The sequence below is a fragment of the Pempheris klunzingeri genome, chromosome 3, assembly GCF_042242105.1.
Source record: "Pempheris klunzingeri isolate RE-2024b chromosome 3, fPemKlu1.hap1, whole genome shotgun sequence".
Taxonomy (NCBI): Eukaryota; Metazoa; Chordata; class Actinopteri; order Acropomatiformes; family Pempheridae; genus Pempheris; species Pempheris klunzingeri.
Window position 1 is genome coordinate 26,166,423 of NC_092014.1, and position 23,925 is coordinate 26,190,347.

At 40.7% G+C, this 23,925-nt stretch overlaps 1 protein-coding gene across 4 annotated transcripts in view; it reads left to right on the top strand.

Annotated features, from left to right (window-relative positions):
- Positions 1-23,925, top strand: part of rptor (regulatory associated protein of MTOR, complex 1) — a 154,265-nt gene that overhangs the window by 63,342 nt on the left and 66,998 nt on the right. For all 4 annotated transcript variants that reach the window (XM_070856559.1, XM_070856561.1, XM_070856560.1 and 1 more), the window contains exons 7-8: positions 5,034-5,209; positions 16,102-16,161. In XM_070856559.1, the coding sequence (XP_070712660.1) occupies positions 5,034-5,209; positions 16,102-16,161 (236 nt within the window). The remainder of the gene's footprint in view (positions 1-5,033; positions 5,210-16,101; positions 16,162-23,925) is intronic.

Genomic DNA, 23,925 nt, shown 5'->3' on the forward strand with positions numbered 1-23,925 from the left:
TGGTAGCCCTGTGTGCATGTACTCCACTGCATTTTTGAACTGTGATTGTGTGTTTTTACATCTGAAATCCCCCCCCTGCAGGATTAGTCTCATAAATTAGTCACTCTTTAAAAAAAGGAACTGAGCAATGAAATTGTACCTTGATATCCCCAGTGGAAGAAAGAGAGAAGAAAGCTGTCATGGTGATTTTCATGGTAATTTGCAAGATTACAATATGCTAATGTGATAATTACAGTGGATGCTTGGCATTAATCAGCTTCTGCTGGCAATGTTGTCGTATTTACCATTAGGATTATTGCAACATACCGTCACACACTTTGTTTCAGGAGACAACGCTCATCTTGGGTTGACACAACGAGAGGATTTAGAAACGCACGCTTCTTTGTTTGTGATGTCTCTCTCTGCTAGCGAGTCGACATTTTCCTCATTAGAGAGAGAGAACGGGAATTATGTTACAAAAAGATTGGCAAAGATCCATCTGCACAGCAACAATCAGGTTCCCACTCATGCCTGCAAGCATTTCAAAGAAAAAAGAAATATGCATGTGGACTGAAAAAACGACACATGCACAGCTACATACGTTATCACTCTTCACCTCCCATTAATTAAAGCTGCTCCTATGTTTGCACAACTCCGTATAGATCAGTTCTGTAAATACATATTGTCTCATACTGAGATCTGAGCTTCAGCTGCTGCCGCCTTGTTTCCACCTTTTTTTTATAGAGTCAGCTAATGAGTTATTGGACTAGCAGAGAGCAGTAAGGCAGATCAGTATATGCAGGAGCAGGGAGGCATTACATAAATCTACAGTGTCTCATCACAAGCCTATTTATTTTGCAGTTCATCTTGAAACTGGAGTGAACATTTGAATTAGGTCATAGCAGTTTTGTGAATAAAATTCAAATGCTCTCATTGCTTTTTTGTCATTAATTTTTTGAGGCCTACGATAGGAATTGCATTGTTGTATGATCATTTGTTGTATTTGTTTTCCCTTTCTCAGCCTCTGATTGACTCGGCTCAGCCTCTGGGCACAGAGAGGCTAGCGTGTCCCCTCACAGCTCACCTTAGGTTCTGTGGGTTTACCCCTACTTACATCAGATGCTGAGCAACAGCACTGAGCAGGCCGGAAGGCCCAAAGAGGAGTTTGCATTCAGCAGCTGTGGCGTATTAATGTGTTTGTGGTTGATTTGAAGTTGTTTGGTAGGTCTACTGTGACTGAAAGTTCCTAGACTATGTCTACATATGCTTGTATGACTGCTTGAGTACTTTTGACAGTGTAGATTGATTGCCAGGGCTTTTATTCTATCCCTCTGTGCCAGACGGTTTGAAGACTTCTCACACTCCTCCTTCTCCGTCTTCATGCCTGGAGCCCCAAAAGTGTTTGCAAACACAGAAAGACTTTTAGCACTTGAAGCAACATTTTCCACCACAGTAAACAGGTGTTCAAGAGGCCTTACAGTAACAGTTTGCAATTTATACCAACGAGCTTATCCACAGCTAAGCTAGGTGTACAATATATGATTACAGCCTGTTGATGCATTCCACACAAATGTTTCAAACCAAACTGACACTGTTACAGCATTGGAACCAGTGTCAAATGTTCAAAGTCAAATAATACACAAAGAATTGTAACAGGGATGTATTAGAATACAGAAGTGTTGGACATATTTTGGGTCCAGTTCCTCTGACATAGTCGTTGCCATCCTTGGGGGCAGGGGACACTGAAAATAAATCCTTCAGTCAGACTCTGCTAACAAAGCACAGACGTAAAGCAGATGATGAACCAACTCGGACTGCTCTAAATGGCACAGATACCATAAAACAGAAGAAGCCTGGATGTAGACTCTGCTGGGTAAAACGCGTCCATCTCAGGATTACCAGACAGCCCAGTGTTTGACCAGCAACACTGACAGTCCTCTGCTTGTGCTAGAGCTTTTCCCACACAGCCCACTGATGCTGATGCGCTGCCCTGACTAATTTTCATACAGCAAATGTAAAGGGATCAATCAATAAATCACTGTCAGTTGATGAGCTAAATCTCTCAAATCATGATTATCCTGCCATCCTTTATTAACCAGATGATATAGTTAACAACTGCCTCATTAAATATATGGCTTTCACCTTGTGATATATCACCGCTGCTCTTTCTCTCTTAGAAATGTAGTATATATCTAATAGATTTTATTCAGGTCAGGTGGCCTTTATGATAAAATGTAGGAAGCCCTGGCTATATGGATGCCTGGTTTTTTCTCCCTGGACTCAATCTGAGTCCTTTTAAGATCTGTAGAATCTTTAGAAAGATTCTTACATTTACCTAAATGTGTATCTGACACACTGAAGTTAAAACTGTATCCTATTTAATTTGTCACATTGTATTCTTTATGAGCTTCTTCATCCAAGTACTTAAGGTCTGAATCAAACCATTAAGTTTATAAGCCTCAACCATATTAATATGAAGGATGTTAGCATTGCTGCAAGAAGATCGCAGGTTCAAACCCGCTGACTGGTTTGCAGCCTGTTTGTGTGAAGTTTGTGTGGTCTATTTATGTTCGCTTGGTTTTTCTCTCTGTTGCACCCTTGCTCCCAAATAGTATTTTATATTCTATATTATTAAATAATAATTAATAATAATGATTAATAAAATATAATTGGATATGCAGTGCAATGCAGCACCGTGGTAAAGAAAAGCAATGCTGAAACATGAGCTGGCTGAACACAGAAGAGTGGAGTTACAAAAGGATCAGCATTTGATTGGCTTTATTTTGGCTGATACCAATTCATTAAAATGTGCCTGGATCGGCCCCCCCCCCCCATACTGATCATTTGGAGTCTTGACTATGATCTGAGGTGTCACCAACAGACACTCTCCAACAGCTGCTGACACCAACAACAACTGGTTTTTCGTATCATGGACATTATCTGCTTCCACACAGTTGGCACACTTATGAAATCAAACTCAAATGTTTCTGTCAATGAAAAAAAATTGTCCTCACAGTCAATTAAAAATGGATGAGCAACATGCTGCAGTGTTTCTTGGAATAATAGAGACTTGTGTTTTGAGAAAAAAAAACAGGCAATTGTAGTAAAAATAAACTTCCCCTCCCTATTTTCTTATCAAATTAGACAATGCTGCAAAATGAAAGCCACAGCCCATAGCAGTCTGCAATGATAAAGGGGAGCCTTGGATTGCTGCCTTCATTAAGACCCACAGCTCATTAAAGTCTATTCAGCGAACACAGAAACCTTATTGAACTCCCAGCAAACAAATCAACAGCAGGCTACAACAGCACATTGAGCGCATAAATAGTCAAGAGCTCCAAATAATATTAAAGTTTTACATCATATGCAAACCATGTCCATTGTTACAGTTTGCAAGCATTGACTGAGCCATCCCACGGTGTGGAAATAATACACTCATTTTGTTTTTAGAATAGACAAGAGGACTGTTTAGACTGCCTTGCTAAGGGGCCAAGTAAGATGAACATTTCCTCCCTGGGATCGATATCCTATCACATTATCATTACGTTCTCAAAATGTCTCAAGCTCTGCATCAATTGTAATGTTTTGCCTGGAAGCACAAGGAGGTAAACTTGCAAAAAGCACTAATTTGTTTCTTCTGCAATCACATTTTTCCTCTGTTGCGTTGACAACAAAGGTAAAATGTGACTGCAGAAGATGAAAAACAAAAAATTCGCCTTTTATCACTGATCACAGCGCTGTCCACAACCGACGTTTTTTTTGGTTTGGTTGTGTTTTCTCAGCAATGTTTCAATTTTCAGTGACACAACATAACAACTTTTGGAGTTGCTATGGAGTCTCCATCTCTGAGATGGACATGTCTCAGCTGGTAATAAGTACAATAGTCAAGTACAATAAGTACAATACTCGAGCTCACTCTTGGCAAAATGTGTGAATTTCTGGTCTCAGTGAAGCCTGTTGCTTAAAGTTCACAAGTGTTCACATTTTCCTTTGTAGAAAAGTTTTCTTTGAGAGATTAGATGACGCCAAGCCTGACGAGCATCAACAGATTGCAATAATAATGGCAACAGTCAGAGCAGGCTTGTGTAGGTGGTGACAGGATGCCTTCACCTGTTGCCATTGCTGGACATTTGCACAAACTTACACATGGACATCAGATCAGCTTTCTAACTAGTTTTTACTTCAAGTATTGACATACCAAGGTCTGCTTCTTTTCCAAGTTCTTTATTCTCTGTGCCTCCTTTCTTCACTATATGCCTGTCTCTTATCACAGCTGCTGATAAGAGACAGCCTCTGCTCTTCAGTCTGTCTCTGACCTTTTTATTTCATGTCTTATCTGGTCCACAGCTTAAGTTCATCATCCTGTCTGCTTCTGTCGTCCTCTCACCTTGTTTCTGTTGCTGTGTCTGTACTGTAACTAACTGTAGTGCCACCACAATAACAGGGTTCTGCTTTTGTTGCAATGCTAACGTCAGTTTCTAGCTATTTCTGGAGAGTCATGGGATTAAGAAAAGTATATTCCAGATAGGGAAAGCCAGGACAACATGGGAAATCAGGGAAATTGTGGGTCTTATTTTGGTAATGTTAGTAATTTTCTCACATGCGTTCTGATTAGATTAAATTTTAGTGCCCGTTTCTCCTCCTCAGCTTTCGTGCTAATGGTACATGCATGTCATGTTTATTTTTAGGTCACGAGGTTCAATTTTTTAGAAACACTTCCGTCGCTCTAAGTCACAGACGCTTTGCTGTAACTTACCATTCGATAAATATCTGTCAGCAAAAGGGATGGGGTGGGTTGGTGGGGGGTTATCTGTTGCCTAGCTCCTCTTCTCTTTCTCTCCCTCTGCTGTGCATTTCCCCAGACAATAGGTCTGGTTGTGGAGCAGTTCACTAATTCAGTGTTTTGGCTCTGAAACCCCAATTCATAATGAAATCACTTTCTGTGGTGGCTGCAGCTTTGAAAATATCCTCTGATATTTGACATATTTGGAGATGTGGCTCAGGTAGTCGTTGCAGCCAAATGAATGTAAAGAAACGCTGTTTTGTCTGTCCAGGTGGCAGCCATCAACCCCAGTCACCCGCTCGCCCAGATGCCCCTGCCGCCTTCCATGAAAAACTGCATCCAGCTGGCTGCCTGCGAGGCCAGTGAGCTGTTACCCATGAACCCCGACCTGCCGGCTGACCTCTTCACCTCCTGCCTCACCACACCCATCAAGATTGCCCTCCGATGGTAATGTTTCCCTCACACTTTCTTTCCCTTCCCTCTGCCTCAGCCTCAGCCCGGTTTCTTTCTATGCATTAGAGTAGGAGGAGAAGCTTAAAGTTTTAAATTATACACAGGAGCTGTGTGGCTACGGTCTCTCAGCAGGTAAGAACATGTAAAAGAAATGCACTACTTTGGAAGAATTTGAATACTTTTTTTGTTCATGATCCATTCAGTCTTGCTGTGGCTTCCCTATGCCGTTTGAATGTCTCTTCAAAAAATAAGCTCAAAGAGTAATGTTTACTGTGGTTATTATTAGTATCAGGCTGTAATTAAAAAGGTATAATAATTGCACTCTTTAGTGTGCAGAGAGCAAACATTCCTCTGAGCTCCAACCCTGCTCAGTATTCAGCTATGATGAGAAATATTCAGCTGTGATGAAAAATGCAAACCGACATCATCCAGTGCGATGTGAGGAAGATAATCCCTGCAGAGACCGCCTCAGTAAAATAGGTGAAAGATATGCTGGTAAAAATGTGTTCATTTGGGAAACTTGGCTGATACACTAGCCTGATGTAAATGCAGCATGATGCATCATTCAGAGTACTGTACTGATGGAGTTTCAAGCTAAAGCACGGAAGCACATGGGTTTCATCAGCCAGTCTATGTGTGGGGCATGTGGGGCTTGCACACCCAGGCAAAGGTGATTGCATCATGTCCGATCCCTGTCAACACAAAACACACACACATACATTTGGCATTCATGTGTTACTTACGCATGTGCTGTAGCTCCACATCATGTACATGTGTTGGCACTGTTATTATTAAAGAAGTCCCAGCCCTTCTAAGTGATGGCTTGTTACTAGGCAGAGCCGGCCTGGTTTGAAATGTGAGCTGCTTGTACTTCCTTGTAATGCTGTTTTCAAGCAGAAAGCAAAACGAAAATGTTCACCTCGTGGCACTCTCATCAACTCTACCTCTGGATCGTATACGTTACACACATTTTCCCTCAACAGCCACTGTACCAACTTAGTTTGTGTGTGTGTGTGTGTGTGTGTGTGTGTGTGTGTGTGTGTGTGTGTGTGTGTGTGTGTGTGTGTGTGTGTGTGTGTGTGTGTGTGTGTGTGTGTGTGTGTGTGTGTGTGTGTGTGTGTGTGTGTGTGTGTGTGTGTGTAATTTGTATCGTGTTTGTCTAATTGGCATTGTGCTGCTCTGTCACTGTGTTTCGTGAGCTGCCAGGGGTCTGCAAATTAAAAACTTATTGCCAAGCAAACCAGCCTGTTAACTGTGAGCCTGTTGCTGGAGTTCTCGCCAACTACAGTACAGTACTACAGTAGCTCTCCAGCTAGCCCTGCGAGTTGTCACAAAATCACAAGCTTTTGGATAATACGTTTAGTAATGTCTCACTTTTGTAGTTTTGGCCATCAGTTCTATTGATTCTATTGACTGATTGATATCGGGTAAGGAACACAAGCAGTTAGACTTTGTGTCCTGTGGTTCTGACATGTCGCAGTAGGAAAAGTACAGTTTAAATAATAAAATCAATAATAAAATAATGTAAAATAATAGAAACCATTACACTGTCACAGTTCACTGGGACAGAAGTGTGTGTGTGTGTGCGTGCGTGCGTGTGTGTGTGTGTGTGTGTGTGGAGGATGTTTAACCCTTTATAGGACACTCATTGAAATACTTAGAAATTCAAAATTTCACAAAATTTCTTTTGTGAGTTTTTCAAAACACTATTCTATTTTATGGTGAAAATCAGGGTCAGTGAAGTTACCATATGCGGTTTCTTGCCGGTCTGTCATGTAACCTGATTGTCGCTGATTGGCTCGGAGAAATCTCGTAGTTCTTCTACCTCATGGTGAGAAAAGGGGCGGCATTTTGTTACCAAGTTACTAAATATGCTCCCATGCCCGATAAAGGGTTAAAGAAGAGAGTGAATTCATTCTGTATACATGTTAGTTTTTTCAGTTTTTGCGCTGGAATTAGGCAACCGTGACATCTTTCTATGTGTTTTTCACATTTCATATCTTTCATTTCATTTTGTCTTCTCACATGCTAACATGCTTTCTAATATTAAGAGAGATGGCGAGATTGAGTGTGGGAACACAAAATCAAAGATAAAGGGTTCAAATGTGAGAAAGACACCACTGACACAATCATCACCCTCTGGGTTTAATTAGATTTCTTGTTATTTGATGTCCGTTAAATGCAGGTGTGCAACTTCTCCCCCGTGCAGTGCACTGCCTGCCCACATACAGTCTCTATCTGCAGTGTATAAAATCCCTTCGTGCCATAAATCATTACTTGCCTGCAAAGTTTTTTTTTGAATTTTAATGACTGAATTCACTTTGCACACAGTAAAAGTCACAGAGATGATTTAACACTTTTTCAACTACAAAATTGAAAGAGGCGCAAAACTTTTTTTTAAAGTGTGTAAGTGAGAATGACAGGTTGCCTTCAGGAGGTGTCCTACAGCTTGCTGAATGATTCTTCTCTGCCAGAAATGTTGAAGAGTTTCGTTTATCTTCCTCTGCTCTAAATCCACATCCTGCCATGACCTTCAGCATAATGAGGTCTCAGTATTATGCCATTAATATTGATATCCCTTACCAACATCTCCTATCGGAGAACAAGTTGCTAAAAGCCTGCTGGATAATATTGAATGAACAATTCCTTAATTCCCTCTGCCTTCAAAAATGAATGTTGTGGCTTGCAGGGGAAAGTTGGGACTGATCCGTCCTATTAATGACCCAGTAAGGTCAAGCTTCAGGGGTTTATATTAATAAATTGAATTTAATGGGCCATAATGAATCAGGGGAAAGTTAGTCGTGTATACTTATGCATAATTCACATATGAGATTTCCTCACATAGCGCATCGGTCATTCAGCTTAAATATTACATCAACACCAAAGCTTCAAAAGGACATGTTCCAACTTATTACAAATGTATTCATTAATACATTCAGCCTTTATTTATACATGGTAAGAATACAATATAAGAAAAGAATAAATACAGATTCATCTGGAAGAACTAACTATATGTTAATGTATAGAGCAGCCTGCCGTCCAGCTCTTGCTGAGACCCGATATGCTTCACGAGTCTTCAAAGTTTGTTATTGTCTCTTCTGTTCACTTACTATTTTCTAAATAAAGATATGCTGAGCTGTCTTCTCTTTATTTTACACAGCCCCTGAGTGAGCAGCAGTGAGACAATGAGGAAGGGATAGGGTGGAGTTTGGCAGGTTAGAGTGGGCGAATGGAGGGATTCACTGATGTGCTGGCTTACCTTGGCTTTAAAACTTTAATGAGATGCATTGAGGGATGGATGATGAGTTAGTTTACACACACACGCACGCACACACACACACACACACACACAGAAAGAGAGACAGAGAATGGGGGCATGTCTACCTTTCATTGCTCAGCTGAGCAGAAAATCATTACTGATGGAGCGCCATCTTCAAGGGATTTCCCCTCGGCTGCGATGGATGGGGAGGGATGGAGGAAGTGAGCATCTGAAAATAGGGGGAGGGAGGGAACCGGATGACACCAGGGGTTTGCAGAGTAAGGAAGACAGAGAAACAACGGATGAAGGAATAAAAGCGCAGGGGGTGTATCAAATTTTTATCAATGCTAGAAGCAGGGCTTCCGGTTCAAACGTGTCAGTGGGGCTGATGGTACAGTTGGTTTGTCAGTTTGGGAAGAATCACGACCACTATTGTATGGATCGCCACGAAATTTTAGACAGTGTTCAGGATACTCAAAAGATGACTCCTGATGACATCAGTGACCCCCCAGCTTTTCATCTAGCACCACTAGGAGGCCAGAGTTCGTAATGATCCGCCTACATGTCTCCACACAAGACATATTGAATTGAATATTTTTCCACTTTCAAACAGTAGTTTGAGTTTAGATTAAAAAGTGACAGCCCTATTTTGTGTAGACATAGTTCCCAGATAATTTAGTATATAATGACTTCGATGATCCCTTCACAAGTGGCACCACCATCAGGTGATAATGTCAGGACAACAGCCTTTAATTCAAAGCACAACACTTTTTAAAGAGCCACATTCGGCCTTTGTAGAGACTATGAAGATTTTCCATAAGGAACTTGAACCATCACTGCAGGCAGATGTGAGAGTGCTGCACCTCTGTAGTTCAGACCTTTAGGGAAGAATCCTACAGCAGTGATTAATCGTCAGTAATGAAAAGCCAACTCTACTATGTTGTCTCTTCAATCTATACATGCTAGCCTTGCCAGTGGGATGCTGTGGTTTCCTGCTTGTGTGTGAATAATCATGCGTGCACTAATTGTATGCACTTATAACCTGTGTCCATGCTGCTATGTAAGCTTTGAGTGGTGCGATGATGAAGTAAGTGTTTCGTGTTTCCATGACTTTGGGTGACATTACATTGATTTACATTCATTTCTGGGACACTTACCCTAGCCCTAATCATAACTACTACCTACCTAAACTTAACCCTAACACTAATCATGAAGTGTTTATCCTAAAATTGCAAACTTGCAAACAGCTTTCCTCACAACATGACTAATACATGGTACACACAGACACACACAGATCATTCTTTCTCGTTCAGGATTCATGACTTTGATAACTGAGATGTAAATTACTGGTGAAAAAATGTTGACACATTCATCTTCCCCCTCTTGTCTCCTAGTGTAGGGTGCAGAGGAACCTTTACATAACACTGCATACTGTATGCCTTAGCTTTCTGAAGACCTCTGGGGATTTAAATAGGGTTTACCTCAGAAAACCTCATCATATACACTGATTGCAAAATGTGATAGCTCTGCTCTGTCCTGTTCTGAAAGCCTGACAGTTTGCTGATGCCACACCATATTTTTTGAATGAGTTAAAATCTTTGCTATGGCCACAGCCAGACGAGCGGCATCCTTATGTTTCACCTGAGCATATTCCAGTTATTTTAGACAATTTAACAACAATCTACCCAAATACACCAAATGACTTTCATTTGATGGCCAAGCTTACAGCTGTGAGTCAAAAAATGGTCTTGTAACATTACCATGGCTGCTTTTATAGAGTCTTACCAGTGTTTCCACTCTTCACTGTCAGTGCTGCTCCAGGATTTGTATGTAGGTGACACCATCTCTACAGTCTGCCTCCATGCCGTTCAGATGGAAGTGAAACTTTCACAAATTAAAGTGGAGCTTTGCAATGTTGTAGGAACTCATATATGTCAATTCTTTTGAGCGGAATTGTATTTAAGTGAAATGTGCTGTAGGCAAGGTCAGCACCCCTGTATGATCAGGAAATGTATTTTAATTAGCATATTGTGTCCGATATATCATTAGCACTACACGTTGGTGTTAAGTTAAAGTGATAGCAGTAATCAAGTGTGTGGACCCTCTGTATCTTCACATTTATCTACTCGATCAAAAAGGGCATTAATCATAGTGTATTATTTGAAATGTTACTTTGAAACATTAGCAGCTGAACTGGAGCTTCGGACCCTGCTGCCACTTAATGAGCAGCTTGTTGTGATCTTATGAAACAGTGAGAAATCTGGTAAGAAGCAGTTGTGAAATGCAAATATTCTTTTGTTCTAATGGCCTCTATCCATATATTCTACTAGAAAATGGATTTTACACATAAAGGACCAAGAACCATTTTAATGACATTGTATCGTGCTCATTAGCTGCAAGAATGAAGGAATTCGCATTAACCCTTTAACCTTCTGCTCAACCATATGGTAGAGCACATTTTGACTCACTATATCTTATTGAAAACATGTTTTACTTACGACATCTCAACCGTTTGGTAGAGGCCAATATTTAAAAAAATGTCGGGTCTGTTCTTAAAAAAACATTGATTTTTGTGATTAGTGCCCCAAGGAAATACAATATATAAAGAATAAATTTTTTCATTGCTTTTTTCTTGATGAGGACGTTAAAGGGTTAAAGGAAGGCTCTGCTATACATATATATATATATATATATATATATATATATATATATATATGATACACACACACACACACACGAAAAGAATCAATCACTAATTCCCGCAATTAAATTGTATTTGTCAAATTACAATTGACATGTGAAGTGTGATATGCAGTGTGTACTGTATATTGTGCTGGAATGACTGCTGGGTGATCTCAAATCTAATCTGCTCCGTCACTGACCTACATGACTGATAGAGATGGTGGCTTGGGACAGGAATGCTGATTGAAGGAGTAATGAGCTGTAGAAGACAGCCGGCTCTGCAGGGACCAGAGGAGACACTCCTCTCCTCCCTTTCCTCCTCCACCACCCACCCCAGGAGCAGTATTGTAGTTCCCTAGCATAAGATCCACTTCATTTCCCTCCTCAAAGTTTAATATGTACATGCGCACTCCTACCCGCTGCTCCCAGCATACTTGCTCTCCCTTATTCATGGATATAATTAAACTTTGGCCCTCTCCTTTAATAGTCCTTCAATTTCCTCTTCATCTGAGGCCTCCAGCCCTCCTGTACTTTCGTTAGCATATCTAAACATGTTCTCTTCATTGAGGAGTGTTTATTTCACCAGCCATAGTTGTTGGTGCTTCCCAAAGTTCAGCCACTTTGACTAGTTGTCACAACTAAACCATCAGAGGGGAGTTGATCAATTCCGAAAGATATAGTATGTCTCTCGCCTCCACCTTCGTTTTCTGGGTATCTTTTATCAGCTTCAAATCTTGGTTCATATTCCCCTTTCTCTTGAGCCTTTCGCTCCAAGATGTACCTTATTCCACACATTTTAGTTGGAAGGACCAACAAGTATTTTATCCCAGAGTTGCTTTTGAAAAGAATGATATATTTCTACTCAAACACTTTGATTATCAAAATATGGACGTTTTAGCCACTCTAGTGTGGTTCTAGGGATGGCAATGGTCATCCAGTGAGTTCGTTACTTTGAGGCGGCTCTGGCTCAGAGGTAGAGTGGGTCGTCCATCAGTCGGCAGGTCGGCGGTTCACTCCCTGGTTCTACGTGAGCCATAGAAATGACTAGTAAGGAGTTATACAAATACAGACTTTGGGCTGGACTGAAATACTGTATCTTAACAACTATTATCATATTCATGGTTCCTAGAGGATGGTTCCCAATGACTTTGATGATCTACTGATGTTCATCTAGTGACACCAGCAAGTTAACATTTTTGGTTTAGAGTGAAATAGTAGCGCCCTCAATATTTCATAAAATGGAAAGATTCGAAAAAAGAAAAAAAAACCCACTCACGCAGCACTTTAGTCTTTCTTTTGATGCTGCAAAATGGTGATGATTCACAAGTATGAATGAGGGAGTGATTTCAGACACAGCCTTGGTGTTGTTTAAGATCCAAATGTTGTCGTTTGTGAAAACTAAAAGAAATATATAGGAGGAAAGTGTATTATGAGTTCTACCACAATTTAGCCCGTTAGGTGAGAATGAAGCACCAGCAATGAATCTCTGCAGTATGCAAAACAGACTGAGGCAACTCCTCAGCAAGTGTATGCTTCAGTCTCCTCAGTATTACTCTGATACCACCGTCTCCACACATGCTAACCTGGCCACACTGTGGATTCCTCCCTTTACATTGTTGCACATGCATGAACAAAAATAGTAACTATGCTTGTAGATGCTAACATAGTTTGTGCACCCACTTGTTTTTTTTTTGTTTTTTTAAAGTGTATTATGTACGATGCGATAGGCATATCATATAGGCATCATCTATGTTTTTTTATTATACAACTAAATAATTCTTTTCATTTGCTGAGCCTTTGTCATCATGCTTCTCTGTGATTGGCTCAGCTGTTTCGGAGCATTAGAATAGGGCCTGAGTATTTTTAAAAGTGTGATTGACACGTAAGCAAGAAATACAATTTGGCAAAGGTAAACTAAACTTGTGTAATCATGATCCATACACTTTTCTGTTCACTGAAACAGATCCTACTGCTGTATCTTTTTCAAATCATGTGGTTCATGCATTGAATTAGTGGTTGAGTCTAAAAGAAAATTCTGTCAAGAAAAACCACAAGCAAGATGTCCTCGTCACTAGACTGATGCTTTTTAGGAATTATTATGGCTGAGATGAATTATTGGTGTCCTACTTTAAGGTTTTAACATTTACACAACCCCCCAAGTGGCGTGTTTTTCCTTTGGAAGGTGATGGTGTAAATGCGTCGCTGATTAGCAAAAGTTGAATGCATAATGCCGCTGAATGGCATTCAGAATGGCAGAGATACTTTAGAAGGATCAGTGAGTTTTAGGTGAGACCAGAGTGACGTCAGATCTGAAAAGACACAGCACAAGCTTTGATAAGAGCTCTCCCCACTGACCTCACCAGTCATTCAAACCATTCAGCTTCAGACTGACGTATGGTCTGGTTTCAGCTCATAGAAGGCAGCTTTTATTCCTGCTTTGCTGTGTAGAATAATACTGTACTTTTATCTATGGAATGAAAGATGTGCGCATTTGCACCCACATCTGAATCCCCTTGTGAATTAATCACATGGACACCACAGATTGATCATTACATTCATCAGTAGGATTACACACAAGATATCCACCATTTACTGTTGGTCCTGTTGTCTCATTGCTAAGCAGTTAACATATTCAGAGGCCATGGGGATTTATAGGTTTGGTACTAGAAAAGGTAAACAAGCCAGAGGGAAACCATTTAGGGTTCACGTTTAAATTCTGCACATTAGAAGCACTCACAGAAGGAATCCCTTCTCCTAATCGCAGTGTGTGATCATAAGGCAGGTTGTGGATCAGGAGGACTATAGATTCTGGTGTGACCAAATGCTCCTCTCCTCTCCTCCTCTTTCTTCTCTTATCTCTTGCTTCTCCCATCTTCCATGCCTGAGGGATTTTCCATCTCCCCACTCAGGGGTTGGGTGGAAACGCGCACTCCCTGATGCAACCCCCTGCTTCGTCTGTACTCTGTTTACTTTGGCCCGTCTGTCTGTTTCTGCCAGACTCCATTTTTAGTTAATCATCTCTTGTTTATGTCTGGGGATCTGTATCCCTTTTGCAGAAAACACGGGCAAAAACATAAACACAATATTTGATCTGTGGTTCAAATGAAAGTCAGAATTAAATTCAACACTATCTTGGGTTGTGTTGCATTGGTGAAACAATGATGAACCTGTTGTCCTGACAAGCAGGACAGTGCTGGCACATACTAGTTCAGACTGTGTCCATCATGTCTTGCAGTCAGAAAGTTACTGATCATTAAGACTTTAAAACAAGTTGTACTGGTTCCTTCCTTCGTCCTCTTTGGTCCTTGAGTGCTGGGCACACTGTGCTGTTCTTTAAAGAGACACTGGTGTCATGTGGGCTCTCATTATTCTCCATTAGGAAGAACCTTTAAATGTGAGTGCCATAGCTTACGTCACAACCAGGGTGGATCAGTGGTTTCATAAAAAGTCTCAATCCATGCATAACTTGAATCCTTTGGGAACTTAACCGGTAACCTCAGTATTTTCAAACCTGGACCCTATTTTTCCATATTTTGTTGTCAAAATGACTAGAAGGGAGGGCAGGGTTCTGGCATTGGTCCAGCAGATCACCTTAGCTGGCTGAGGTGACTACACTTCAACGGCTGCAATGTAGTCTTTGGGACAACTGCACCTCAAAGTACGTCCACGAAAAGGTGCTTGTTTTCACCATGATGGGCTCAGATCGGTATTCTAAGTCTGGCAATGTTATGGAAAGGATCCCCACAGAGACAGAGACAGAGACAGACCTTTTGTTAACCAGAAACAGCTTTTTAAAGACACCTGACCCCACAAAAGCAATACTTTTACCTTGCAGAAGACCGGAGATGCACGTCTACTGCTGCCTCGGTCAGTTAGTCTGTGTTATTGTGTGCTACACAAATATTGTGTTGGATCAAAACCAACCCTTTAAAGATCCTTTCCAAAACATTTTGTGCATACCAGTCATTTTGAACCCAAAATAAGTAAAAACAGAGCCCTGGTTTTGAAATACCAAAGTAACCCTTTAAATTGGCTTCCAGGCATGATTGTGGTTGCAGTTGTGGAAGAAAACTGAATCACTAATACCATGTAAGACTGCTGAATGTGGAAGCTTTACTAGTGAGGAAAATCAAACATGACTGCAATCTTAAGTATGTTTAATTAATTTGATGCTGCACTAATCATTATATGAACAATGGGTCAAATTAATGTCTCAACGTATCGCTCATAGTGACGAACCCATGGAGAACGTAGTTTAATGGAGTATAATGTATCAATTGTCAGCCTTTTGTGGTTAGTTCAATAACTAATGAACAAATCAAACAAATGATTCACTATAAGATCAGTGAAGTTACATTTTAAGGGCAGCCAGGTAAATTACGTTGAAGCAACGCAATGTTTTACAGTGTAATCTCAGTGTTTTTTATTCACAATGTTTCCTGCAGTTGACGTGTGACTATTTGCGTCTGCACACACACACACACACACACACACACACACACACACACACACACACACACACACACCTGCTCCTCCAGGTGTGTGATGACTTGCAATGAGCTTCAGCGCAGAGCTGTGCGTCTGTCGAGGCTCTGAATGCCAACCTGCTGTGACTTACAGCTGGCCCTACCTGTCACAGCTAACCACGCACGGTAAACAATAACCCCCATGCCAGGCGTTTCAGAAATATGACTGTTTGCCGCTGCCTGCCCCCCCCCTTTGACTGTAACTCAGCCAAAATACACTTATCAAAGTGCTCAGTGGTTGTAATCTTTGAAGCTCTCATTTTTCATTTGAGTGTTTTATCCGTTGATTGTCTCTCTCGTAGCTCGTAAAATCTGTACTGTAGAGGCCAAACGTTTTTATAGCTTTGTCTAGTCTGTAAGCACCTCTTGTTTTCTTTCCAATTCTTACCAGCAGGTTTTGCCTGTCTGTTTTTTCCCAGGTTTTGTATGCAGAAGAGTGCCAAGTTGGTGCCAGGGGTGACGTTAGACCTCATCGAGAAGTAAGTGGCACTCAACCACCCTCCTGGAAAAAAAAAAAAAAAAAAAATCTGTCGCAACTCCTCCTCTCTCTTTCCGTCCCTCTTACTGTTTCTGTTTCTGTCTCTCTCTCACTGTCGCTCAGGATGGTGCAGTCTAGAGAGATCATTATCCTGTTTTCTTTGTGTCTGTCTCCCCCCGTCTGTCTTCCTGTCTGTCTCATATGCTCCGTCTCCCTTATTGTCAGCCCTCCCTCTGTTGTTTTCCATCCTGCAGGTATAATTCTCTGTCTTTGTTTCCCCCTCACAGCCAAAGCGGCAGTAGTTTGGCAGATTTAAAGCTCCACATTTCTTCAATAAACCTCTGGGTGCAAAGCAGCTTAGTGCGGAACATCTCTTGCTCCTAGGCACACACTCTGAGATTGATGTTATCACTCAATATGGGTGTCATATCCAAAGTTTTAGTAGTTTCACAGACCCTTTTCTTTCCTCCCCTTACTTGTAGGGGAGGGTAAAATGATGCCATAAAGTAGGTTGGTTGAGGAGACTTGGTTTCAGAAGTTGTAAGTAACTGTCATATCTCAGCAGAAAAAAACACATTGGTAAAGCACCTTGAGGTGCTGAAGGTGAAAAGTATCTCAGCAGCCACTTAATGAATGAATGTTGTGAGGATATTCCTGCGTTGGGAGGACATTTTTCCTGGTCCTCACTACTTCAAAAGACCATTTGAGGGTTAAAACTTGGCTTTAAGGTTAGGGTAAGGATCGCAGTAAGGCAAAGAGCTGTGATGGTTAAGGTTAAGATTAGGGTAAGGGGCCAGGCAGAGCATTACATCACTGAGTGTCCTCACAAAGATACAAAGACTGTGTGTGTACAGTACACTGCTCTACTTTGAGGGGAATACTTCTAGTCTCTCACCTCAGTCATGTAAGCAAAAGTGGTTTTGCTTTGTTGATGGCAGTAGTGGTGGATAAAGGATTCCAGGTCTGAAATCCTCCACTGTGATGGTCATCGGTTAGTCTTTGTATGAAACGTCTGGAAGTGATGCATCTTTTTATTGTGATGCTTGGTCCACTGAGTAAGTTCATCATTTGTGGGGAATTTCCATTTTCACTCTCAGCTTGTTTCCCATGTTTCTATAAGATCACTAACAATTAGCCATAATGTGAACATTTTTCTGTCCATCTTTTTCTTTTTTTTTTTTTTTCCCCACCCCATTCTGACTATTCCTTTGCCTCCTGTCAAACACCACCTCTCTCCAGTGGATAAATATTACACAGGAAATGCCCTGTCCAGTGACCGCCAGAGCAATGACCACCGCCTTTGAGGAAATAAGCCCTTGTCCATTCACTTCATTTAATTCTGCATTTTGCCTTCTCAACCACTCCAACATCAGTCGGTGCGTTTGAAAACACTGAGTCTCTCCACTCTTGCTCAAGCTCCCGTGCCCTCTTCATGTTGTCTAAACAGAATAAAGAATGGGTTTCTGTGGAGAGGGGAAGAAGTAATTCATCACCCACTTGCTGTAAGGAGAGTTTTAGCTCCCACAAACGTCACAGTAGTTTACGTCAGAGACTGGAGCGTGCTGGAGAAAGCTTTGCCGTCTGAACTCATTCTTCTGTTAGGCATGACTAAAGCACCGACAAGAAACATCAAAAACAGCACATATTAACAAATGTGACGTCTGAAAATGAAATTCAAAGTGTTTTCTGTCAAAGACTAAGTCACAGCTACAGTCAGTGCTCACCCAGGCTTGTCTGAAGTCGGCTCTAAATCAACGCATGCTAAACAAATACTCAAAACACTTCCACTATTTTGAAGGTTTTATTTCTGTATTGGCCTCTCAACATGTACAACCACGGCAAACAGAAAACACTTTACCTTTAAAGAAAACAATGCCTTCAGCCTTGAGTGAACCTACCATACACAGAGCATTCTGCTCTGTTTTATAAGATCCTGTGTTCTGCCCCAGTGTTAGCTGTCTGCTTCAGACATATACAGCACAATTGTGTACTAATAGCAAGCCAGTAAGGTTAAGAGAGAGAGAGAGAGAGAGAGAGAGACGGAGAGAGAGAGACGGAGAGAGAGAGCTCCACAGTGGCAAAATGCTGACCTTTTCTGTATCAGTCTGTATGCCCTGCATAAATTGGATTTGAGTTGTTTTCTAAACTATAAAGAAAAACGAATCAAATATCAAAAACGTGATACATGACCTCGAACTGACGTACAAGCAAGGAAATGTATGATAGAAAATTACATAGAAAATGCAAGATTAGAAATTTCCACATAAGATAATGTGTAAGTAAAATTCACAGAATTCACCACAGTGCCACAATTACATGAGGAGAGAAAAAGGCTTTATGTCTAGTTCTTGATGTTTGAGTGGACCTGAACATGACTGGAGAAGGGATTTTCATTTTTTATCAGTGGGCGGTGGTAGGATTCCTGATGCTTAAGTTGCAGTTTTGGTTCATTGCATGTCCAACATGCTGTCCAGAGGGCAAAATGTTGACTCAGCTAATGTCCCTCAGAGTTAAATAATGTATGGTCTCAGAGCTCATAAAAGAAAAATGGAACTAAACCCACCTCACCTCTCTGCTCTGTGAAGCTGGGCCAGCATTCTAACTAAAGTTAAGTGTCAAAGTCAAACATTTTTCAAGGGATGTTTCATCAAAACAGAAGTATCACAGAAACAGCAGCTTCTGTAACTAGTAGAGTACATCGCTTGATACAGCGATTCAATTCTGATTAGCTAAGCAATTTTTTTTTCCTGTTATAAGAATTACTGAGATGACTGTAACAGGAAAAATGTTGCTCATAGTGACAAAACCACGAAGAATTATCACCCAGAACTGCAGTTTACATCATCTCTATGTAGTTTTAAGCCAGTTTTACCTCATTGTTTTGGTTATCTGGCCCACGATCACAGCCCTCTTAAACCTTGTTTCCAGTGGATGTGGGCAGCTGTTTCCCGAGAAAACACATAATCCAGAATAATTAGAGTTTTTCAGAAAAGTAGTATTTATTTAGCAATCCACTTTGGGAAAACAATTTTCTGTAAAGCACAATGTGTACCCTGTGTAACCCCCCCTATTTGGACCATCTTATTGTCCTTGGACATCAGTGAGCATTGTGACATGACCTCCTACACAGCGCACCCACGGATGGCTAACTGTAGAAAACCTTAACACTAACTGTACATTGTGCAACAAAAAGCAGCAAAAACTCTTTTTGAATACACAGACCACCACAAATGGATGGTATTTAACAGCTGTTTGTTACACCTTGTTATACAGTATATGTCTCAGTGTGGTAGCCGTACATTTCTGTGCTGTTAATCATTCTCACAATTTGACACATTAAATTAACAGTAGTTACTGTGACAGCTACTCGTCAGCTGACTTTGTGGTATCCTAGCAACAGCGATACAAAATGCACACAAGCTTTTCTTTGGTGGCCTCAACAGAGAGATGCTCATTATTGCTCAGGCTTTAAAATGGAGTCCAGAGTGATTGGTCTCAAATAGTATTCAAAGCAGCTTTGTTCCTTTGTCATCATTTGGTTGTGTCCAAATTTCACATGTGGGCTCTACACTCACTGTCCACTCATTGGGCTCATATTCACACCTTTAAAGGTCATGCACAGTTGGAAAGCACACTCTGAGCACTCATCATCGCCCTTGAAATAATTATAATCATTTGTTGAAAAATCCAACATAATGTCAACATGGAGTAGTTGTGTGCTGTTGATTTGTTTGTTAATTTGATCATTCCTTTGTCTCTTCTCCATCTGTGCACCCTTCTGTCTCTGCTTCCCACATACATCCAACACACATTCTGGTCTAATCCAATCACAACAGCCTTGTAGATAAGAGAGTCACGACGCCGAGCGCATGTGGATTTTACCTGCGAACAGTACACTTGGGTTTCTCTTGAGCTGCAGCATCTCTCGCTGTTCAATCTTCCGTAGTCTGTTTCACACACACTCATCCCTTCTCTTTCATCTCTCATGACACGAGTGTAGTGGGTGTTGATCCCTATTCAAGACCCCTTCTGAGTCCCATCCGATCCCCCTGTGGGCAAGGCCAACCCGACGCAGTTTGAAACCCAGCTGTGCTCAACTCACCGGGGCGGGGTGGGGGTCTCTATAGAGTTAGACTCCATTATTGAAGGAATCATATCACTGTGATGACACCCCAGCATATATAGTACTGTGGAGCTTTAGTGATCCCATAAGGAAATACTTCATGCCCTTGCTCCACAGAGACGTCAGGCAGAAGAGTCTTTGCTGTAGATGAGAGCAACAGCTTGTCCCTTTCGTAGAGGACTCTGTGGCCTTTTCGCATAGACTGTATAAAATAAGTGGACATGGTCTCTGGGTCTGAAAAGTGAAGCCAACAGTAAAGGCCAACAGGGGGTGACTCCACTGGTTGCATAAAGAAACTGATTGTATAGAGGTCAATGAGCAAAGGAGTATTTATATAGTCTAATAGTTTCTTTATGTTATCGACCAGTTCTTTTCACCTTTACACTTGCAACATATATTACTCATGGCACATTTACACATCTGAATTAAAGGTTTGTAATAAAGCAGACCTTGGGTCAATCGCTGCCCACAACATCCTCTGGCGACCAAGCACCACAGTGGGAGGGTTGATCGCCCCAAGAAGAGAGAGAGCCGGGATTAACGCTAAAATAAACCAGCTTGTACCTAAGGGTGCTCCTGGCTAATGTCCGGTCAGGAAGATCGAACAAAAAATCTGACTGTTTGCACCTTCACACTCGGCTTCACCAGGTGCCAGTGAAAACAAATATCTTAAAACGACACAATAGTCGCCAAAACTGTTTGATTTAAAAAAATATATAGAGAGAGAGATATAATTTAACGATTGCTGGATTGTTTGAAAACCACAGCACATCCTTAATAATAGACCGTAAAGCATTCCCTGCTTTATGGTGGAGCTACCTTGTGCCAAACAGAGGCAAATCAGAGGCAGGTGTAAAAAAAAATTATGACGTTAACAACAAATGAATAGAAAGCAGACTCATGGGTCTGAAGCTTGCAGGTGTGTTTAGTGTTAAGCATTTAATTTACATTTTCTGATTTATATATCCATTTTCTACTTTTGATTCATTATGTTACAGTAATGCTGATAGCCAAACGCTCTAGGTTGTCGCTTCCAGATTAGAAGACATTGATATTTATGTTAATTTCATATTATTTGGAAATCACGGTAAGCAGCATGTTATGCCTCTATTGTTTGAGTCTGTATGTATGAAAGTCTGTTTGCATGTATGTACAGTAAACTTTATTTTTCACAAGTGCATTTATAGTAACAGCTCTGATGTGATGAGGCTTTGAGATTCTGGAACCTTTTGGTGTAGGTACTTAGAAGTGCTTGAAAAGCTGTACAAACCTTGTAATAGATAGTTGGAACAAATAACAAAGATACATATAGACTACAACTTTCCAAATGATTAAAACAAAATGAAAATAGAAAGGCACTTTAAATAATATCGCTTAATGATGAATTATACAGGCCTGTGCAACACAGCTAAATTGGGCAAAACAAGAAATTATTCCAAGTGGTCAGTGTTTTAATCGATGACACCAGCGTGAACACCACCGACAGCATCTTTCCAGCCTGTTCAACTATTCATCCATCTGTCCATCTATTCACCAATGCACTGCCCTTTTCCCTCTTCAAATATATTACTGTGGATACTGAGCAAGGATATGAACTGCTGAGTGTTCATCCTTAGTGCTGACTTGCTGAACACCTTTGGCAAGCACTCAAAGTGCTCAGGAGCTGGCCGGCCTTCATGGGTATACAGCAGGCTTGTACCTGCCAGAAGCTTCACAGCTCCTATTATTTGTCACTTACAATTGGAAATGGGAAGTTTAGGGCAGGAGAAGGTCACACACTGTGTGGTTAGAAGTCATTTATTAGCTTAACATGCAAGCTGCCCAATTTTGGTGTTAATGACACTTTGTCTTTTCTAATAAACAGGCGTTTGGCAAATAATGTATTACAAAATATAATGTTTATTGTCAAATACTGTATATAACTCTGTTTAATGCTTGTAGCTGAAGACAAAGACATGCTCTTGGCAGTGCTCCAGTGGACCAACAATTATAATGAAACCACTTTGGAAACAAAATGTGTGGAAGTGACAGTGGGTGATGACATTTGTGGAATGGGGAGAAAATTTGAAGAGAACACTTCAGCATGTCAGTGTTGTGCCATGCCAAGCCTTATTATTTTAGTACAGAAATACAGTAACCAAAAGGTAGTGGTTATAGTTATAATTTTCTTTTTTATTCTCTTATCTCACAATCACAAGTTGGAAACAAAAGGCAATTTTCTTGAGATGCCATGATAATTATCCCGTCATCTCAAATAGATGAAGGTGGGGTTAGTGGTTATCGTATGTAAACACAGCTGATTTTAAAAACTATTTTCAGAACTAGAGTCTATGACGTATGTATGCTTATCATTGATATTCCATATACTACTGTATGGAGTACGGAAACAGAAACGTGGAGACCGCTGGATTTAATCTGAAAAGAGACATCATTAAAATGAGTTGACTCATCATCTTCAGAAATACTTTGGAGATAATGAGAACTTTTTTGTGATATTTTAGAAATGTTACTGTAGTAATAAGGCAACAATGGCAATGACTGAGTTAGAATGAGAGCTAGAGAGGAGAGGCAGACTGACGTTCTTCAGAACAGTGATCGTCACACACTCTTCGTCACGCTGCAAAATGGGATTAATGACATTTTGGTTGCAATTTGCATCAGAATGACTGTTGAATGAACTGTGAGACAACCTTCTTGGATTCATGGCAGTGTTCCCATAGCTGTTAAATTCCATACCATATTCCACCATATTCTTTCTTTTCTTTACTCATACACAAATGACTCACTTGCTCACATTAACTGTTATATCTATCATGTTTGCCCCCCCCCCACCGGCTTTTCTCACTGCTTTACATAGTGTTCATTAAAAAGCCGATTCCTTAGTGTGGTAAAGGTGATTTTCTGGGTTTTGCTGTAGTGATTACCCTCACATTGTCCTGGGCTCTGTGTGAAAGAGATCTCCTGCTCTCATTTCCATAGTGCTCCCACTCTCAAGTCACAGAATAACTAGGATCGGATTTTTTTTCAAGTGTCAGAGTATGAGCGAAGGGGGTTCTGTAAAAAGTGATTGCTGTCTCTGACTGTGTTGCACTGCTGTTGAATTTGATGGTCACAGTTCTGCTGACATCAAAAAATAGAGAAGCAGAGACGTAGTCGTCTTGTGCAGATCGAGGAGACATTTATTTGAACAAACAAATGATAATGACCGTGTATCTATTGGCCACAAACCGTAGCTTTTATTAGTTCCTGTGTTGTACGGTTTTTGTAATGCATCATTGAGTCCCTATTTAATCGGTGCATTTGAAAATGTTCCTCAATGTATTTATATAGTTGCTAACTGATTACAGTGAAACATCTGAAAATATTTTTTCCAGTGGAACATTCAATAAATGATGTTCAAACCAGATTTACAAACAAGCAATTGAGATTTTGAGTCATTCAGATGATACGAGGAGCTACTGGATGAGCTTCTTTCAAAGAGAAGATGGCCAGCATGTTAAGAAATGATTAAATCACAGAATTGGTGAAATCAGAGGTGGTACAAACAGAGACTGAGAGTGAGATACAGTAAGTAGTCTCCTACTTAGCCAGTGCTGTTGGGATCGAAATGATACTTTTTGTGTGATTATTATGATTGTGTGT